The sequence below is a fragment of the Caloenas nicobarica genome, chromosome 27 (assembly GCF_036013445.1).
Source record: "Caloenas nicobarica isolate bCalNic1 chromosome 27, bCalNic1.hap1, whole genome shotgun sequence".
Lineage (NCBI taxonomy): Eukaryota > Metazoa > Chordata > Aves > Columbiformes > Columbidae > Caloenas > Caloenas nicobarica.
The window spans coordinates 5,473,171-5,491,373 of NC_088271.1; the positions used below are offsets into that span (position 1 = coordinate 5,473,171).

The 18,203-nt window shown below is 50.3% G+C and overlaps 1 protein-coding gene across 5 annotated transcripts in view; it reads left to right on the forward strand.

The window, feature by feature from the left end:
* The window catches only part of PIP5K1C (phosphatidylinositol-4-phosphate 5-kinase type 1 gamma), a 49,534-nt gene that overhangs the window by 10,621 nt on the left and 20,710 nt on the right, over positions 1 to 18,203 (forward strand). For all 5 annotated transcript variants that reach the window (XR_010607663.1, XM_065652239.1, XM_065652238.1 and 2 more), the window contains exons 2-5: positions 13,883 to 13,914; positions 16,197 to 16,283; positions 16,564 to 16,694; positions 17,301 to 17,418. Coding sequence is in view for 4 of the 5 variants with exons in the window: in XM_065652239.1 (XP_065508311.1) it covers positions 13,883 to 13,914; positions 16,197 to 16,283; positions 16,564 to 16,694; positions 17,301 to 17,418 (368 nt within the window). In the remaining variant the exon portion in view is untranslated. The remainder of the gene's footprint in view (positions 1 to 13,882; positions 13,915 to 16,196; positions 16,284 to 16,563; positions 16,695 to 17,300; positions 17,419 to 18,203) is intronic.

Sequence of the window (18,203 nt, forward strand, 5' to 3'; positions counted from 1 at the left end):
GAGTGAACATCCTGAAACTGCTAATTGCTTCTGCAGCTGCTTTGTGGACCGGCCCAATGCATTTCTTATGGATAATTGCAGTCTTCACTTGCAGAAAGCCTCCAAGTCCTGATAAATGTGAGTCTGTCTTTAAAATAAAGCAGAAAGACCGTGTACTTCATCAGACAGGACAGTTATATTTCAGTTAAAGACAGCAACCGCCTTATCTGTTTCACTTTGCTATAATAAACCGGGTTGCCCGTCATATCCCAGATGCAGAGCTGGCCACTGTAGGCTGGTATTAAATTGGGGACCTGAAGTGAAATGCAGATAGTGGGCTGCTTGTCAGGACTCCGTGGTAATTTGGGAGAAACTTCATTAATGTGGGTAAGCTCTGGTTTTGTGTTGGTAGGATGGCAATGCGTGAGCTTCCGTGGGGTGTTCGAGATTTCAGATTTATAACAGGTCTCTGAGAGATGCTGTGGCTTCCCCAACCCCCAGGTTTTAAACCACAAACATTAGTTTTATTTTGAAACTTTTTTTCTAAACTGAAAACTAGGAGTACAAGAAGGCCGGAAGTGATCAGCGGGAAGAGCAAACTGTAACCAAGAGGATTGAGATGGGGTTTTACAGTATCTGAAGAAATGAAATTTAAATGCAAGTTTTCCTGTGAGGTGGGGTGAAGAACAACTTAATCTGTAAGGGTGAGTCGGGGTGAAAATAACTTAATCCAAGGCCTGCAGGAAGGAGGGATAAAATGGGCCTGAATGGCAGCTGCTCACCTAAAGGAACAGGGAATATGTTACTGACAGGAGTGGCAAGTGCTGCTTGTTTCCTAGTGTTTTCTGTTAGGGCACCTTTTGGTTACTTTGACTTGCCCAGATAGTGGTCTCCAAACATCCTTTGCCTTATGGTTGGCTTTTAAGTTCTGGCAAAACTGACGCACCCGTTTTGGTGAAGAGGAAGCCGAGAAGTTTCGCCCCATGCAGAGCTGCAGAGCGCGCCCAGGTCCAGGGTTCTGCTTCCTCACACCTGCCTTTTCCTCTTCCCCTGGAAAGCCGTCAGTGCCCAGCTGCTCTAACCCTTCTGACTTCCATGTTGCCGTGATTTGTAAAAATAACTCGTTCGTTAAAAACCTCCCTGGCCTCACCGGTGAGGCCGCGGGAGCCGCGCTGCGTGGCGGCTTCAGCCATCTGGCCTGGAAGAAGATCACTGCGTTGGGAGCCAGGAAATGTAGAGTTTAAGCGACGGGAGCTCCTATGTCAGGCCCGTGTATCGTATATTCCCCCTCGAGAGCTGTTGTGTGTCTTTTGGCCAGCGGTACCGCATACTTGTGTCTCTTCCAGCCCACAACACACGTCACAAACCAGAGAGATGGCGGCTGCCGGCGCGGCTGGGAGGGGACACCTGAGCGAGGGGCTGGGTTGTCCTTCTGGAGATGCTTTTCGGAGGGCACGTGTGACGTGTGTGTGCCTGGCCGTGGTTTCTCTTTCTCTGCAAACGCAGCAGCTGATGGTGCCGTCCCCCCGCTCCTTCGCCAGCCGGCAGCAGCGTGAGTTTGGCTAGTCCAGCCTCATAGTGTTGTGGTTCAGGGGAACTACTGAATTTCTGGTTTCATTGAAGTCTTAGCAAACAGTATTAAAGATCCTGTGAGATTCTTCTTTGTAGTTCAGAAATGGTAGACTGAAGTTCACTAGATGCTGCTGTCTTGTATTATCGCAGACTCATAGAATCATTTCAGTTGGAAGAGACTCTCAGGATTGAGTCCAACCGTAATCTAACCTTACTTTATTCTATACCTGTTCTTCATAGGGCATCCGCAGATTTTCCTTGTTGAATAAAGCCCTGAGGAGGTTCAGGAGTTAAGTTGTTGATGGTTCAAGACTCTGTTTTAGGACCTGTGAGCCCAGAAGTTGTTCCCAGTTGCACCTCGACGCACGTGTATGAGCCGTGTGTCCAGCCAGCCTGGGCTCTTCCTGAGACGCTCGCTTGTCTTTGCAGCCCGATGTCTCCAGTTGTAGCTCTCTGTGTTTAACGAATGCCTTTCATTAAAGCAGCTCTGAAACCCACAGCCCTGGAGCTGGGAGAAGCGCTGGCCCGGCTGGCTGGGGTTCAGCTCCACACTCACTTGGGTTTTTTTTCCTCCTAATAACGATCTGCTGTCAAACATGTCCTAGAAACCACAAAATCACCTTGGAAAGACCTCGTCCGCTCCTATATCCCGTGCAAGGATGGGATACAAAGGGTAAGCGTAACACTTGCCCGGTGAACAACTCAGCAATGACCGTGCTCTCTGTTCTTGTGAATCCCAAACCGAGCTGCTGCTTGCACGGGGAATTGTGGCTGAACTGGGAAAATAGTGCCAGAAATCAGGAGTGTCCTCAGCCCCTGGGAGTTTGGGGTAACCAGTGCCTCAGTTCTGCTTGTGCAGCACTTGGGGAGCCCAAGTGCTTTTTTGGATTTTGCTCTTTGTTCTTTCGCATCTTTAGTTTGGACACATACTTGGAGCAAAGCTTGTTCCCAGATGAGTAAATAAATAGACATAGCTGCACTTGGTTCGATAGAAGTAATAAACACCTGACTCAGCCTCCGAGTGAAAATCCTCCAGGCTGGGCTCTAGAAGCTGCTTTACTGACCTGCCTTTTGAGCAAGTGGCCAGTGTCCTGCAGCTCCTGGTCCCCGGTGCGGGAGCGGGTCGTCCATCGTCATCAGTGTAATGTTGCTGACGCACCTTGCAGCCCAGCACAGGCACCAGCTCATCTCCTCCTGCCATCTACGTGTGTCTCACCTGTTTGTATTTCCTCCCAAGAGCTCTAGAATTGTTGTTAAAAACTTCATTATTTTTTAGTTAATGTACTTTCAGCTGGTGGCGCAGTCACTGGCTGCCGTGCTACAGCCGGGATCCCAGGGAGAGAAGAGGCTACTTGCTGGAACTTTGAGTTATGAATTTGGCTGCAAACTTCATCTTTTGAGTTTGTTCTGCTGTAACTTTTGTTCCATCTGTTCAGGGACTTTTGTTAGGGCAGAGCAGGAGCATCCGACCGAAACATTCTAGTCGCAAAGAGTGGCTTTAACAAGGCTGGTGGGAAAAGAACATGGTGGTGAGCAATAATTTAAATTTATTCCCACCTGCAGGTCCCCATGCCTTGTGGCCACAGCTTTTGCCCTAAAGGTCCTTCCTCAGTCTCCTAACACGGGTATGTGGTCTGGCTGGAGCTGCTCCTTGCTGGAGGGGCTGGAGGTTTGGGACCCCTCCCGGGAACCCCTCCTCAGGCTGGGGGAGAGGAGGTGTTGGCACGTCAGGGAGGGACAGGATCCGTCTGGAGGAAAGGATTTGCAGTACCTCGGATGGAGCTAATAAGTGACAGGGCAGCTCCTTTATCGCCTTCCCAGCTCCCTGGGCCCCATGAGCAGCACCAGCCTGTGCTGGGAGGACAGACTGAGACTTGAGGGTGTTCAGCCTGGAGAAGAGAAGCTCCAGGGAGACCTTATTGCGGCCTTTCCGGACTTAAAAGGCGCCGATAAGAAAGATGAGGAGAGACTTTTGAGCAGGGCCTGTTGTGATAGGACAAGGGATGATGGTTTAAACTAAAGGAGGGAGATTCAGGCCAGACATGAGGAAGAAATTGTTGCCCCTGAGGGTGGTGAGAGCCTGGCCCAGGTTGGCCAGAGAGGTGGTGGATGAACTATCCCTGGAGACATCCCAGGCCAGGCTGGACGGGGCTCTGAGCAACCTGAGCTGGTGCAGATGTCCCTGCTCATGGCAGGGGGGCACTGGGGGAGCTGGGAAGGGCCCTTCAACACAAACTGTTCTATCTATTCTATGATTCTAAGATTAAACGGAGTTTGCTCCTGAAGAGCTGGCTGGCCCCACCGTAGCTGCCATAGGGTTTGGATGTGCTGTGTGGAATCTGGCGGTGGGCGCTGTGGCGAGGGCAGTGAACACGCGGACGGGAGCAGCACGTCGCAGCCAGACCTGATGTTCTGCCACCTGTGAGCTGGGGCGGTTCATTCCGAATGAGGCCAAGAAATGTCTGGTCGCTTGGTGCCTTATGAGCTCAGGTGAGACACGCACGCAGCTGGAGAGCTTGAATTTCTAGTCATTACAGCAGCAAAAGCTTCAGTTGATTTACAAGTAGGTCTCTTGAACAAAGATGGTCCGCTTTCCCTATCATGTCTTTTTAACTGCATGTCTTTAGTGGGACCTGGAAAACTACGTCTGAATTGCGTAGAAGTCGTGCTCCTTGAGGGGCTGTACCACAGACCCATGTTCTAAAAGCAGGTCCAGAAATTCAACCCGATGCTTTCGCCTTGCCGTCTGTTCTTCAAACAGGTAGAAGTTACAGGTGTCCCTCAGCCCCAGGTCCTGTCCTCGGTGTTGCGGTGCAGATCTGTTCGTACGTGTGCGTGTTGCGGTGTTGTCAGCAGCACCCGTGGCAACCTAGAAGTGGTTGGTGGAGTGGAGTTTACTCAACCTGGTGCGAGCAGACTCGCAAAAGGACTTTATATCCAGTGACGCATGTTGTACGCAACCCCGTTCTGAAATCCCCTTTCAAGTCTTCAGTGTTTGAGCACCCCTGAGAAAATCTCTGTCAAGCGACATTAGCAAGAGTGGAATTAAATCTTAGAGGATTTAGCCGAGCAGCTTTGGCTACGGAGTAAATCAGGAAATACCCCACTCGTTAAAAATCCAGGTGCATCTCAAGGATGACTGGTGAAGGGTGCTCTGCAGACAAAACTACTGGTTCCCCTTGGGAGTTCGCTGAGCTCCCACAGTTTTAAAACTGCGCTTGCTGTGGTAACTTCTATGTATCCTGGTGCTGTGCTAGGTGGTTATCGTGAAACTTCGGGTAGATTCCTTCACCTGCTGTGACTGTAGTAACTGGACTTCAACACATCTTTTAGAAGGCCAGAAAATGGAAAATTTGGGGAGCTGGGTATCTTTCTTGAGTTGTGTTCTTATATTTTAAATGTAATTTAGTCTGAGAATAATTCTTGACTGTGAATGAGCCGGGCAAGTAAGCCCTCTGTCAAGTAACATCTATGGGAAGACACTTTGAAATGGTGGAAGCGATAAACAATGTGACCCGGCCCTCCTGGGTTGGAGCTGCCGACGTGGTTTAGCTGCAGAGCTTCTGTGGGAAAGGGCTGAGGATCAAATCCAGGGGACGGTTTGTCGCTGTCTCACGTAGCCTGCAATCTGCCGCTCTCTGCATCTGTGTGCTGCTCCTACAAGCAGCTTGGCCGATGTCTTTGACTTGCCAGTGCTCTGCCAAGGCAGGTTGAGATCCTTCAGAGGGACACCCAGAGAAGCGGCATCGTAAAGGGAGCAGAGCTGATGTTGTGCAAAGGCACCGCCTGCTCGCTCGCCGAAGGAGTTGGGCCCTCTCCCTGACGATACCCTGTGCTTAAGGACTTTTGGTGTGGGCCACAGTGAAGTTATCCTTTCTGCAGCCCCTGATTCCCTGTCCCGTGCCCGGTACCAGCCTTGCAGGTGTCCTCGCAGAGATGGCGAGTTGCAAAGGGCAGATGGTGAAGAACCTTCAGCAGCGCTAATCCCTACCTGGCCGAGAGCTGCTGAGCTCTGCCGTTAAGCCTCGTGCAGCTAAAGCACCGAGCCGTACCACACTGCAAACTCGGTGTGTTTGGGGCAGAATCGCTGCTCTGGCTCTGGCAAGCGGGGTGTAACCTCGGATTAGGCAGCTTGTGCTTCTCCCCATTTGTTAGTGGCACTTGGAGAAGAGCAGGATGGAGGATGCTGCTGAGCAGCAGGTAGGACACTGCTGAATCCTGCATCTGGGCAGGAGCCTGCGGGTGGGGAGATGGCAATGCTCACAAAACAAAGGAGGGAAGTGAATTCCAGACCAGGCCTTTGCAAAGCTGGCCTTCCTACGCTGACCTGGGGTTGGGAAATGACTCTCTGGGGCCTTGTGGCAGCTGAAAACTCCATCTGAACACACACAACGAGTCCCAAGGGCTGCCTGGGGTCACGCACTACATGCAGGTCCCTGATGGTTTTTGTGGCATGACTAGAAAGGCAACAAGAGGTTATCAGTGTTCTCGCTGCTGAACTACAGCTCTCCACACAGGCAGGAGACGCTCCGGTGAGCGGTGTTGGTGGTTTGGGACCCACTGGTAGGGGATGTGAAGCTCATCCTACCCCTGAGCAAAGGTAAGGGGCGCCTGGATGTTGCTCTAGATCTGGCTGATTGTGAGGAACGTGACTTCAAAGCCATTCAGCCTTTTATGCCCTCACTGTAAATGGGCGTCGTGGTTTTACATGGTGCCACCGTGCTGGATGTCGTCACGGGTTCAGAGAGCTGGTTCTGGCCTGGAGAGGTTACGCTTCCTGCTTGCAGTGTTTGCTGCCTCTAATTAATCCTAATCAAGCTTTGCTGTGAATCCTGTGCAGGTTGTAATAAAGAGAGAAGCCTGGGGCTGGGAAGAGGCTGGCGTCCCTGCGCCATTGACCTTGGGAGCGTCTTGCCCGTCTGCCTGCACTGCCCGTGGGCAGGGGGAGACGCTGGGACGTGCCGGGGAGTGTGTGTTGTTCCACTGCCCAGCCCGGTGACCGGCGGGGTGGAAGGGAGCAGGAACACTGTGTGCAGATAAGACTGCACCTTTCCCATCGAGCAGATGTTCGCCGGAGCGTCCCACCGGATTGCATAATTACAGAGTTGAACGTGGAGCCGAACGGCTGCAGCCTCTTCCGCTGCTGCGTGTCAGCTATTGTGTGCTCCTCTTGATGAGATTTTTGTTTTTCTTTTTTGTCAGCTGTGTCACACGGCTCAGGCGAGGCGCTCCGAAATTGTCCTTTATTCCTACACGCAGCTGATCTGAGACAAGAAAGCAAATCAGTTCTTTTTAAATTTCATTTCCCTGGTCTTGTCCTGCTCGTTCCTCACTGTAATTGGGCTTCCGTGCTGGAAGTGCTTTTCTGGGGAGTTGTCAAGGAAACATTTGAGCGTGGTATGTCCTGGCTCAGCAACGTGGCCCCCAATGAAGGGGCTGCTCCAGGACAAGGGGGCTGTGCCCCAGATGCGTTACTGGCCCCGCAGCTGGGGGAGCAACGCTTCTGCCCTGCCTCCTGAGCTGGGATAAACAGATTTATTTCTGAAGCAGCAAAACAAAAATCGAATAGGCTGGTAGGTGCCTTTCCTGCGGAATCCCGCCTTCGCGGCAGCCCCTCGCGGCGCTGGGGCTCCGTTGGCTGGATGCTTTGCTTGGAGCAGCCCCAGCTGGGCTGTGTCATACAGGGCTTGGACTGCTTGGTCCTGGGGCACCCAGAGCACTTTTGGGGTTCAAAAGCCTCAAGCAGAAAGCTGGGGGGTGCTGGGGCAGGATGGGGTGTGGGGCTGGGGGCTCCCTGGGGAGTTCAAAGAGAAGGAAAGGAGGGAGCGAGCTGTGTCACTGCTATTGAGCGGGTATCAGCAGTGCCCTGAGGCCCCGTCCTACCTCACTGGTACATTAAGCTCTTTCCCTTAGTTTGTACAAGCCATGCCGTTCATTTCCCTAATGAGTTTATGCTCAAATAAACCAGACAAAGGGCATGGGAAAGGAGTGCAGCGCGGAGCTGGGGCAGCAGATCGTGGTTTGCAAACGTCACCTTCCCTCCCCAAGCTGGAGGCGGCTCCTGCGCACTCAAAATGGCAAAAGGGGGCACGGAGCTGGTGTGGGCGGCGAGCGGGAGCAGATGACGGGCTGGCCGAGGTGGGATTAAATGGGATTACTTATCTCTGGCAGCTCCTGGTTCGAATACTGCCTGATGCTGCCAGCATTTCCATGTCTGCAAATAACCGCTGAGCTTCAGGTGGAGATGACAGTGCCCTGTGGTGTTTTACCTGCGCCGCAGGTGTATGGAGCGGGGTGTCCCCATCGCTGTGCCTGCCCGAGGGACGGGGACACGGTGCGGAGAGGGAATGTTCGGCCAGCATGAGTTTTGTGTACGCATCCCAAGAATCAATCATTCTGTCAGCAAGTGCTCCAGGGAAAATTTGATACATTTTGGTATCAAAGCTGTATGTAGATTCTATATAACAAGCAGAATTTCTCTCGGATTGCTTTATTTCCTCGTTATTTCCCTGGCTGTGCCCAGGGTGCAGAGCAGTCAGCTGCAGTTCCTTCTGCTGAGAGATGCTGCATTTAAGGGGGAAAAAAACCCAAAACTTTATATTTAGTATTGTGGCTTACTTGACATTTCTCATCTTAATCAAACTGTGGTGTGTTCTGGGCACAAAATGTGTTTAATGATTAGAAGCAGGTCATCCTGCATGCCCAGGAAGGGCAGGTTGTAAATAGCTGCCTTGTCTGGAGGTTGCTGAGCTGCTGCTCCCTGTTGCGTCCCCTCGTCCCCAGCGCTGCCCTGGGCACCCCGTCCCACCAGCTGCTCGTTTCCAGTGTGAGAAGGAATTCAGAGGCTGGTTTGTGCCTTTCCTGTCTGCTACGGCCTGACCCTCGCGCAGCTCCTCGGGAATCCCGGCTGGTTCAGGTGCTGCTGCTCAGCCGAGACGTGTTTTCTGGCACCTCCTCTAAATCGCCTCCCTCTCCCCCTTAATTTTAATTTCTTTTTATCAGCAGGCCCTTACGGGAGCTGGCAGCCGTCTCTTTTAATGGATGCGTTTCATTTCCAGCCTTTCTCTTTGCATTTTGACTGCGACACATCTGCTGCACATGTGTAACCTTTAACTTCGACAGCATGTGCCTGAGCACTCTGCTTCTTAAGGCACATAATGCACGGAGTAGACGGGGCTGCGTTTACTGCGGTCTGATGGAACAATAAATCCCAGCATCCTGCTTGCAGTCTGCACCACCTCTTACCATCCAAATGGGCTGCTCAGGTGTGTCACGTTGTCTTGTTCTCAATCAAACAAGTGTAAAATTAGATCCAGAGCTCTGCCAGGGTGTGTGCGACTTGTCAGAATTTCACAGCTTTCCAGCTGATTACGCTGGGTTGGTATTAAATGTCAATTTTGCAAAGGCTGCTGTCAGCTTAGTGGTTTAAAAACAAAGAACAAATCTTAAAAAGCCCCAACAACAACAATTGCAAACTGCTCATCCAGCATTTTTAGAGAATTGTACTTTGAAAACTAGCTGTGGTGGTTGCAATTGCTGCCGGCCCGAGTCTCAAGTGTGGTGCATTTTTCAGAGGGGTCATGTTGGTACAGCCTCCAGTTGAAGAGCTTACCTGGGATTTATATTCTAACGTATTTTTAGTTGCAGTCGCATTGTATATCTCCTGATAAACACTTGAATAAAGTGAAGCTTTTATTAAAGATACAGCACCGTCTCTAACCTGAGAAATGGATCCAAATGAATCTGCCAGTTATTCAAATTTTCTAGGGCATCATAAATCATCAAATACTTCAAATTTGTAAATATGTGTGTGTGTACATCTGTCTTATAAAGAACAATTCTTTATTGGGTCTTAAATGATGCTTCTGCTGGATATTTGTAAACTTTCTCAAGAAATTCCTTTTCAGTGGATAGAAGCTGCTTGTGGCTCTTTTTGGGTTTGTAATGAAGGAGTTTTTACTGGTCAACTTGCCTTAGCTGATTTCGAGAAATCCGAGTGACTTTTTTTGTTTTTTCCTTTGATTAGATTTTAAAATTTATTCTCTGCGCATCAGTGAAACTTGAAACCCATGTTTTTAACTTAAACTCATTCTAAGTTGCAGACAGCAAGGGCAATATTTTCTGGTTTTCATGAAGTTCGCTTTTAAGCCCAAAGAATCACAGAATGTCCTGAGTTGGAAGGACCCACCAAGATCATCGAGTCCAACTCCTGTCCCTGCACAGGACAACCCCACAGTTCACACCATATCTAGAGAGGCTGTGGGCTGGAGGAGCCGAGGGAGCTGCTCCCGTCTGAACCCTGCACCCTTTTGTGAGCTCACATGCTCCGATGGGGCCCACGAAGCCGGTACCGAGGAGGTTCCCACTGTGCTTGGCCGGCTGTGAGCGAGCGGTTGAGGTCAGTGGGGCGCGAGGGGCCTAAAAAGGTCTGAACACCAATTTGTTGACACACTATATTGCATAAGAGGAGAAATAGGTTTTCATCTTATTGCAGAAGGGTTTGGGTTGAAGGACCTTCCCAGCTCCCCCAGTGCCCCCCCTGCCATGAGCAGGGACATCTGCACCAGCTCAGGTTGCTCAGAGCCCCGTCCAGCCTGGCCTGGGATGTCTCCAGGGATGCTTCATCCACCACCTCTCTGGCAAACCTGGGCCAGGCTCTCACCACCCTCAGGGCCAACAATTATCATCTCTAATCTAAATCTACCTTCTTTCAGTTTGAAGCAGTCACCCCATGTCCTGTTGCTACGCTTCTCTGGTGCAGTAGAGCTAAAACTCCAGCGTCCCTTTCTGTGTTGGACAGTAAATGTGCAGAGGGTTTGCAGGAATAAATTCATCCCTGTGCGGTGGGATGTCAGCATCGTGATGGGGATGGGCAAGGTGGTTGTGGCTGTGAATAGAGAGGCATGTGAAAAACAAACAAAAAAAAAGATAAATCAGAGATGAGAATTGCTGGATGTTGCAACCAGAGCTTCATTTCTGAGGTTGCGGAGCAGCTCGAGCGTTGGGATGGGGTCAGCTGAGAGCCGTGCACAGATGAGAAGAGGAGCTGAAGGCAGCAGGTCAAGCGTGCAGGGAACGCGTTACAAAACCCAGGCAGGACAGAGAGCTGGGGGGTCCTGCCGGGGGTCTCCTCCAGAACCGCTCGTCATGGTTCTGAATACACCGTCATTAAGCTGCACCAAATCGAATAATAATAATTTCAATTAGCTTGTTAAGTGTTGAAACTTCCCGCAGCAGAGCTGCTGCTCCCGCAAACCAGCGTGCTGTCTCTCGTGGCTATTCAACCCCCGAAGCTGGAGTTAAATCAGTTTTTGCAAGGCCATCTGTCAGCGCATTGGGGATGAGCACAAGCGAGTGCCACGGACTGAGTAGCCAGTGGAAGATTTTTTCATTTTCTACCTAGACAAGTAGATTTTATAAAGCTGATTTTTTTTTTTTTTTTTTTTTTTTTGAGGGGGGTGTTGTGGGGGGGAGGCAGGTTTTGCTGCTGATGCTCTTGTCCACCTGAAGCATCATTTCTGCTGAAGATTGCAGTTCCTCACCTCTGTTGCCTTTCCTTTGCGTGGGTAGTTGGTGTTGATTCCACATTTGGTACGTGTACAGCAGCAGACACTTAAAAGCTGGGAATGAAAGCAGCTTGTGGTAATTATCACAAAATTAAAGATAATCTCCTGCTCTGGAATTGTGACAAAGTGCAGAACGAGATTAGCGCAGTAGGAGAGCACAGTCTCCTTGGCCTGGGGCCCTCCTGCCGCCTTGTGTTCCCAGCGATCTCCAGGGCTCAACCTGGATCAGCATTTGCCCCTTTGGGTTCCTCTCAGGTCTCGAGTTGCTGCTCCAGCTTGTGCCTTGAAGGTTCATTAGCCAAGTGCTCACTCAGTGCCCATCTCCTGGCCATTGCGGGGCTTTTTGTTGAACAATCATGAAATTGCCTTATCTTAGGCCAAGGAACTCATTTTTCAGCTCAAAACCAGATGCGCAGTTTGAGCTGGCGGTGGTTCTGTGTGCTGGTGGGGGTGATGGGGTTCACGTCGCCCATCGCAGCCCCTCGGCCAAGGGCTGTGGGGACAGCGGGTCCCAGCGGGGGGTTCCCCTCCGCTCCCCTCTCCTGTCGGACGGGGGTCATGCGGTGCGGCTGGCACAGGGGGAGACGGGTTTCAGACAGTCTTGCGATTCTGTCCCTGATGCAAAACTTGGGTGCTAAAGAGCACAATTTAAAACAAAACGAACCAGCAAGAAGTGACTCCTCCCGGGCCGCTCTGGCTTTGGAAATGCAACCCAAGCTGTGGGGCTGGGGTGTCGCAGACAGGTCAAAACGCCACATTGACCGTACCCATTTTGCGCCAGGCGATCCCCAGTTTGCTGAGATAACCTCAGCACTTCTGACCGAGAGCAATTTGATCTCTCCAGTGACCACCAAGGGGTTTTTCTTGGGTCTGTTTTTTTTGCTTCCCAGTGTCTGAAATATTTCCTGAAATACAACCGAACCTCCTGCCCTGCTGGCACTACTGTCACCTGCAGAGCATCGCCATCCTGTTATGCCCAACTTCTTGCTCAGGCTCCTTTTGAAATAAGCCCTGAAGCATTGCCGCTTGTGTTTGAGGAGGCTGGGCAGTTAAACCGTCTTAGTTCTGACTTGGCCAAAGCCAGGAGATGCTGAAGCAGCCGTGTTGGGCTGGATGCTCTGGGACGTTTCCTGCTCTCCAGAGAGGGGCCGACCTCACCAGCTCGAGAGTAGAGATCTGTCTTGAGTTGCAGGATTCCCACACCGCGGGCAGTTGTGTGATCCACTGTTGTCCTCAAGTGGGGAAAAGCTGAGGGGTTGGAAGAGCCTTTCTTCTTCACAGCCAAAACTCTCAAGCTCAGTTCGATGGTCACTTGCAAAATTCAGCCCTTTCTGAAGAATTGTGAGTTACTTAATGATCTGTCCTGGTAGCAACACTTGAGCCAGGAGCAGGGAGTGCCGGACTCGTACCTGGAAACAGGCGGCCTGAAACCTGCCACTGGGGTTTGTGTTCTGTGCAAGTGGCCTTCTCCTAAAAATGGGGTTCTGCCTGTAGGGGGTTTGGGGAAGGCTGAGGAGCTGCCTTAGAATCCCGGTTTGTCTTGAAGGGCCTTCAAAACTCACCCAGTCCAACCCATGGGCAGGGACATCTGCACCAGCTCAGGTTGCTCAGAGCCCCGTCCAGCCTGGCCTGGGATGTCTCCAGGGATGGTTCAGCCACCACCTCTCTGGCCAACCTGGGCCAGGCTCTCACCACCCTCAGGGCCAACAATTTCTTCCTTATGTCCAGCCTGAATCTCCCTCCTTTAGTTTAAACCATCACTCCTTGTCCTGTCACAACAGGCCCTGCTCAAAAGTCTCTCCCCATCTTTCTTATCGGCCCCTTTTAAGTACAGCAAGGCTGCAATAAGGTCTCCCTGGAGCTTCTCCAGGCTGAACGCCCCAACACGCGACAGGGATGTTGTGCTGCGGGATGGGGTTGAGCTCTTCTTAAACAGCTCTTGAGCCTTGTTCATGGCGGCTCTCAGGCTCCGCTGGGCTGGAGCTCGTGGTCCCATGGTCGAGGTTCTCAGCAGGTCAGTGAACACCTCGTGGGGCTGGTGACAGGGGAACCTCTTCTTACTGTTGCCTAGAAATAAGGAGCCCCTTGCAAACTTGGGCTCAGGCTGGGAAATGGAAATGGCCTTATGTTACAGGAGGGTTTGGGCCCGTATTTCCAACCCTGACTATGTATCTAAAAGCTTTAGGCAAAATCCTAATTTCTCACTCTGTAATGGAGTAATGGTGGCTTCTCCCAAAGGCACTGGTAGAGATAAATGATGCATTCATTTTTGTGATATATTCGGACACCGGGTTCTATAAATAGATTCAATTATCAATACAGTTTGTCAAGTGCCTTCTGAGTGGCTGAAAGCAGCTTCATAAGCGTCTCTCTGGGCTTCTGTGTGTAGCCGACTCTTCAGTTCAGTGTGGACCTATTACTGATGGGATTTACAAGAACTCTATCTACTGAAGCCTCTAGGAAACATTATTGCTATGAAAAATTGTGCATCTTTGTGTTTCACAATATGAAATTGTTTGAGTGACGCCTATAACTTCAGACTCCTGCACTAGTGAAACGGGAAAATGAGCAAAACCAGCTGCTTTAATGGCTTTCCAGCTTGCTTGAAAGAGCAAAGCATTAGGCTATTTTCTCGGTGTGTTTTGTTGTGGGTTTTTTTGTTAGTGGTGGTGGTTTTGGTTAGAGTTTTTGTTGGGTTGGTTTGGTTCGGTTGGTTTTTTTCTGATGTCCCAACTTTTACTGATGCTCTTCCCTTCTCTCCCCAGGTCTGGCACCGAGGAAGGCGGCCGTCGCTGAGGTGAGATGTGTAAAACTGGCCCGGAAAATCCTGTGCTGAGAAACGAGAACACAGAGCTCTAGAACACACTTCTGCCTGACATTTTCGAGCATTTAAGATTACTGAAAATTTGATATCTGTTATCTGGGAGAAAGAAAATGAGTAGCAGGTTTCCGGAGTCCCTGTGTTGGCATCACCGTGGCCAGAGGCGGGATGTGAAGGGATTAAATCCACCCCGTGGCCCATTTTAGCTGAGCGATGTCTGTAAGTGGCTGAGGGCACCTCTTCTGCACCAGAACCTGATGGTGATAAATAGTGAATCTGAGTTCTGGGCATCTCCAGGACTCTGTGTTGGGTCTCACCTGCTACTGGGAGTGAGTCAAAGAGGCTGTAATTTGTGAAGCCATAAAACAGGGGAACGTCTTGAGGGACTGACATAGTCCAGGTCACTGGTTGCTGAATCACCGTTACCTTCTGGAGCAAAACTCTTCCCAGTTAGCAGCAGGGAATCCAGTGGGAGGATCTGTGTCTGAAAGCTGCTCCCTGGATCCCACGCTCTTGGTTTAGGGCACTGTGTTCAAATGATTTTTGTTTGATCTAATTTTCGACATACCCTTTTACATTACTCACCTGGGATGAGGAGCATTTGTATACATGAATAGCAAAATCTTCCCATAAAACTGCCAGGGTTGTGACACTTGATTCTTTTTCGCCTCCCCAAAAACATACATAGTAGAAAGCTCAGCTTCTGTGAAAGTTGATCGCTTCGTTCAATGCACAAACAGCCCCACTTTTTCTTGCCTTGGAAACAGTCCCAGGTAGAGCAAGGGGCTGTGGAAGAGGCTTTTGTTCCTGCATTTGGGATGGCGGCAATCTTGTAGCCAGTACCTGTGTCCATTAATCACTTTGAGAGGACCACGATGAGCCACGTGGCGAGGCAGAACGATACGGCTTGAGCTGGCGTGTAATAGGATCCAGCTTGATGGCTGGAAGCTGCACGGAAAGGATAAGCTGGGCTGCTAATCAGGACCACGTGGAGAAGGGCTGCGGGAGCCAGCCTGGCTGCGCTGGGTGGTTAACACAGACCAGGAAATAAGATTTTTGAAGGAGAAGTCAGACTGCCTCTCAGTACCACAAGTACAAGCAGTTTGACCAGAAATAGCTGCAAGCTCTTGATTAAAAAGCTAAAACACAAAGAACTTCTGTAGTCTGAACAAAATTATCCATTGTCTGCTGCAGAGAGCAGTCCTGAGCGATGGCTCTGTGCAGCGCTTGACAGAGACTGTGAGATTATATTGTCACTTGGGAAATGACCTTGGATCTCTCTGCGTGCTGCTTAGAGGAACATTGAGAGCCTGGCTGTTCTTTAACGCAGCAAACCCCCAAATGTCGCCGGTGGCTCCCTGGCAGTTCTAGCTGCTGTGTGCAGGGATGAGGGGAGAGCCGGGGAGCAGGTGAAATGTTGCCCTGGGCTGGGGTACAGGCCCCTGCGCTTGGGCTTGCAAAAGGAGCTGTGTGGAACTGCACAAACCGTGATTGCGTTGGCTCGTGAAAGGGAACAGGCATGACCTGCTCCCTCCTGGATCAGCAAGACAAGGCCCAGGTGGGCTCAGAGGTACAAGAGGAGAATGGGCAGGAGGAGGTTGGTTCTCTCTCTGAAGTGCTGGCAGTCCTGTAGTGTTTCTGTAAACTCTTTGCAGAACTTCAGGAAAAGCTGTTGTTGCTGTTCACCCTGTCTGGGCTCATCCTTTGAACTGTAAACAAATGAGATCTCGCTAAATGGATGATCCCTTCCATGTGGACGCAGGAGCAGGTTGTGTTGCCCCTGTTACCGGTCTCTTTTTTCTCAGCAAAGCGCGAGGTGTTGCTGTGACACCTGAGGGCAGGGGATTTTTAAGAATAAACTTCTCTCAGTGTTTGATTTCATGTATTGCGATTTTAAATCAATGAGAAACTGCAGTCGAGCAATTGGGTAATCTTGGTAGCCGGGAAGCAAGCAGATCTTTCCTGAGCTCGGCATCTTTGCTGAGGGCTCTGCCCAGTTCGTGCTGGGGCTGTCAGATGGCGTGGTTGGGTATTTAGCTCTCCTCGTCTTGACGGATGAACGTATAATTCAAACAGCCTTGTTTAAAGCTTGACGGTGCCAATTACACCGGTTTGCACTCTGCAGATTTTTCTCCAGTGTAGGGAGCGATCCCTCTGTCCTTCCCCACCGCGATGCTGTGGTCGCGGCTGTGCTCTCAGCCTGTTCCTGTGGGCAGGTCAGCGCCTGCTCTGGGCTCCAGCCATGTCTTCTCTTGCAGGGACCATCGCCACCAGGACAGCCCGGCCAAGGAAAGAAGATTGGTCATCGAGGCGTTGATGCTTCTGGTGAAACCACCTACAAAAAGGTTTGGTTTTGTGGAGCGGGGACTGCTGGCAGGCTGAGAAGTTGGGGCCTGGTAGCTACCAATCTGATTTAGATTTTATGCAGCACCCTAGTACTGCGTAATCTTGCAAATGGCAAACCTGGGAGCCTCAATCCATCTCGTCAGGAGCTGTTTGAACTTGTTTAGCAGTATGGAGTGCCTGAGATGACTCCACAGAAGTCATAGACATGGCTGTATTGTAATACGGGAAATGCTACATCCGTGGTGAAATGCTCGCTGACTGCTCTTTTCTTTCTGCCAGACCACCTCATCCACTCTGAAGGGGGCCATCCAGCTGGGAATTGGATACACAGTCGGCAATCTGAGCTCCAAGCCAGAGAGAGATGTCCTCATGCAAGACTTCTACGTGGTTGAGAGCATTTTTTTCCCGAGGTAAAGGATACAGGGGAAACAAAATGAACAGATGAGTTATTACTTTTCCTCTCACTGATTTTTCGAGAATTTCCATCTGTCTTTAGATCACAGAGTTGGATGCTCTGAATGTTTTAAATATGCATCCATTACATACAAACATAACAGTAGGAAGTGTTAGATTCTGCAGTACACTGGCTTGCAAGGAAGTACAAAGTAAGATGCAGCACTATATGCTTCAGTTTGTTCGCTTTCCTATGTGCTTTCCTTTCTACCTGTCCATCTAGAATTTCTTCCATGAAATTACACCATGCTTGAGATGGAAGAAGCTCATTCTGGGAGCTCTAACTCTGTGAATAAACAGAGTTCATAAAAGCTGTGTTCTCTGTGTAAATATATTCTGCTTGGCAAGTGGTTGTTCTGTGCCAAATTGGAAATGGATTTTGGCACACAATTTAAAACCTATTTTGCTGTTGTCCTGCCACAAAAGAAAGATTGTTGTTCTTCCTAAGATGTCTTTTTGCAAGGCTCGGTTCATCTCAAATGTACAGTAGCCTCGATGTGCCTGTGTGTATGTGGTGGGCGGTCACAGCGAGGCCCTGCTCACGTACCGTCTGTTCTGTGCAGCGAAGGAAGCAATCTCACCCCGGCTCACCATTACGCTGACTTCAGGTTCAAGACTTATGCACCAGTGGCTTTTCGGTACTTCCGAGAACTCTTTGGGATTCGTCCAGATGATTATTTGGTATGGATACATTTTGGGATTTCTCCGTCCTTCCTCCTTTATTTGAGGAGGTCTAGAGTAACACAAGAAATTCGCCCCTAAATCAAGGCTGTCAGCAATCCTTGCCGAAAAGAAACAGAAAAGAGTTCAGGAGTTGTTCTGATCCCAGCAAAGAGTGGGAACGAGCTGTGGATTTAGTCACTCTGGTCAGCTTTGGAGGAGATCCAGTGACAGGCCCAGCAAGACCAGCACCGCTCAGCCCAAACCTTGGTTTGCTGAGGCAGCTGCTGGCTCAGGCTGCAGGGAAGGGATCGCGCCCAGGTGCTGGGTACGCTCTGCCATGGGCTTCCCTTGCCTTTGCTTGTGCTGACAATAACTCACTGTGTTTACAAGCAAAAGGAGTTGTGTTCTGTTGGGTGCAACCCTGTAATGTCCCCTGAGGCTCTGAGGACAAAGATGGGAATTTTTCCTTGTGTACTCACTCGAGAGCTATGTGAGTGTAGTTATTTTAATCATCTTACACAGACAGAATAAAATACAGCTTGTTCTCGTGCTCAGAAAGCTCCTCAGAGCTGGAAAGGCTGTTTTGAAAATACCTCGTAGTACAAGCTGTTGGGGCTTGGAGTACACTGGGATTGAATTTGGTCCCTTGCATGTGACGTCCTGCTCTTTAGAAGAGGACATTTGTTGAAGTGGGGAAGGGAACGCATCCAAATGAGTGCCTGTCCTCCCCCTTTTTTAATAGCCCTTTATTTTCTGACTTGAGCTGTAGACAGGGTAATTTTACCTGAATACCTACAAGTAGA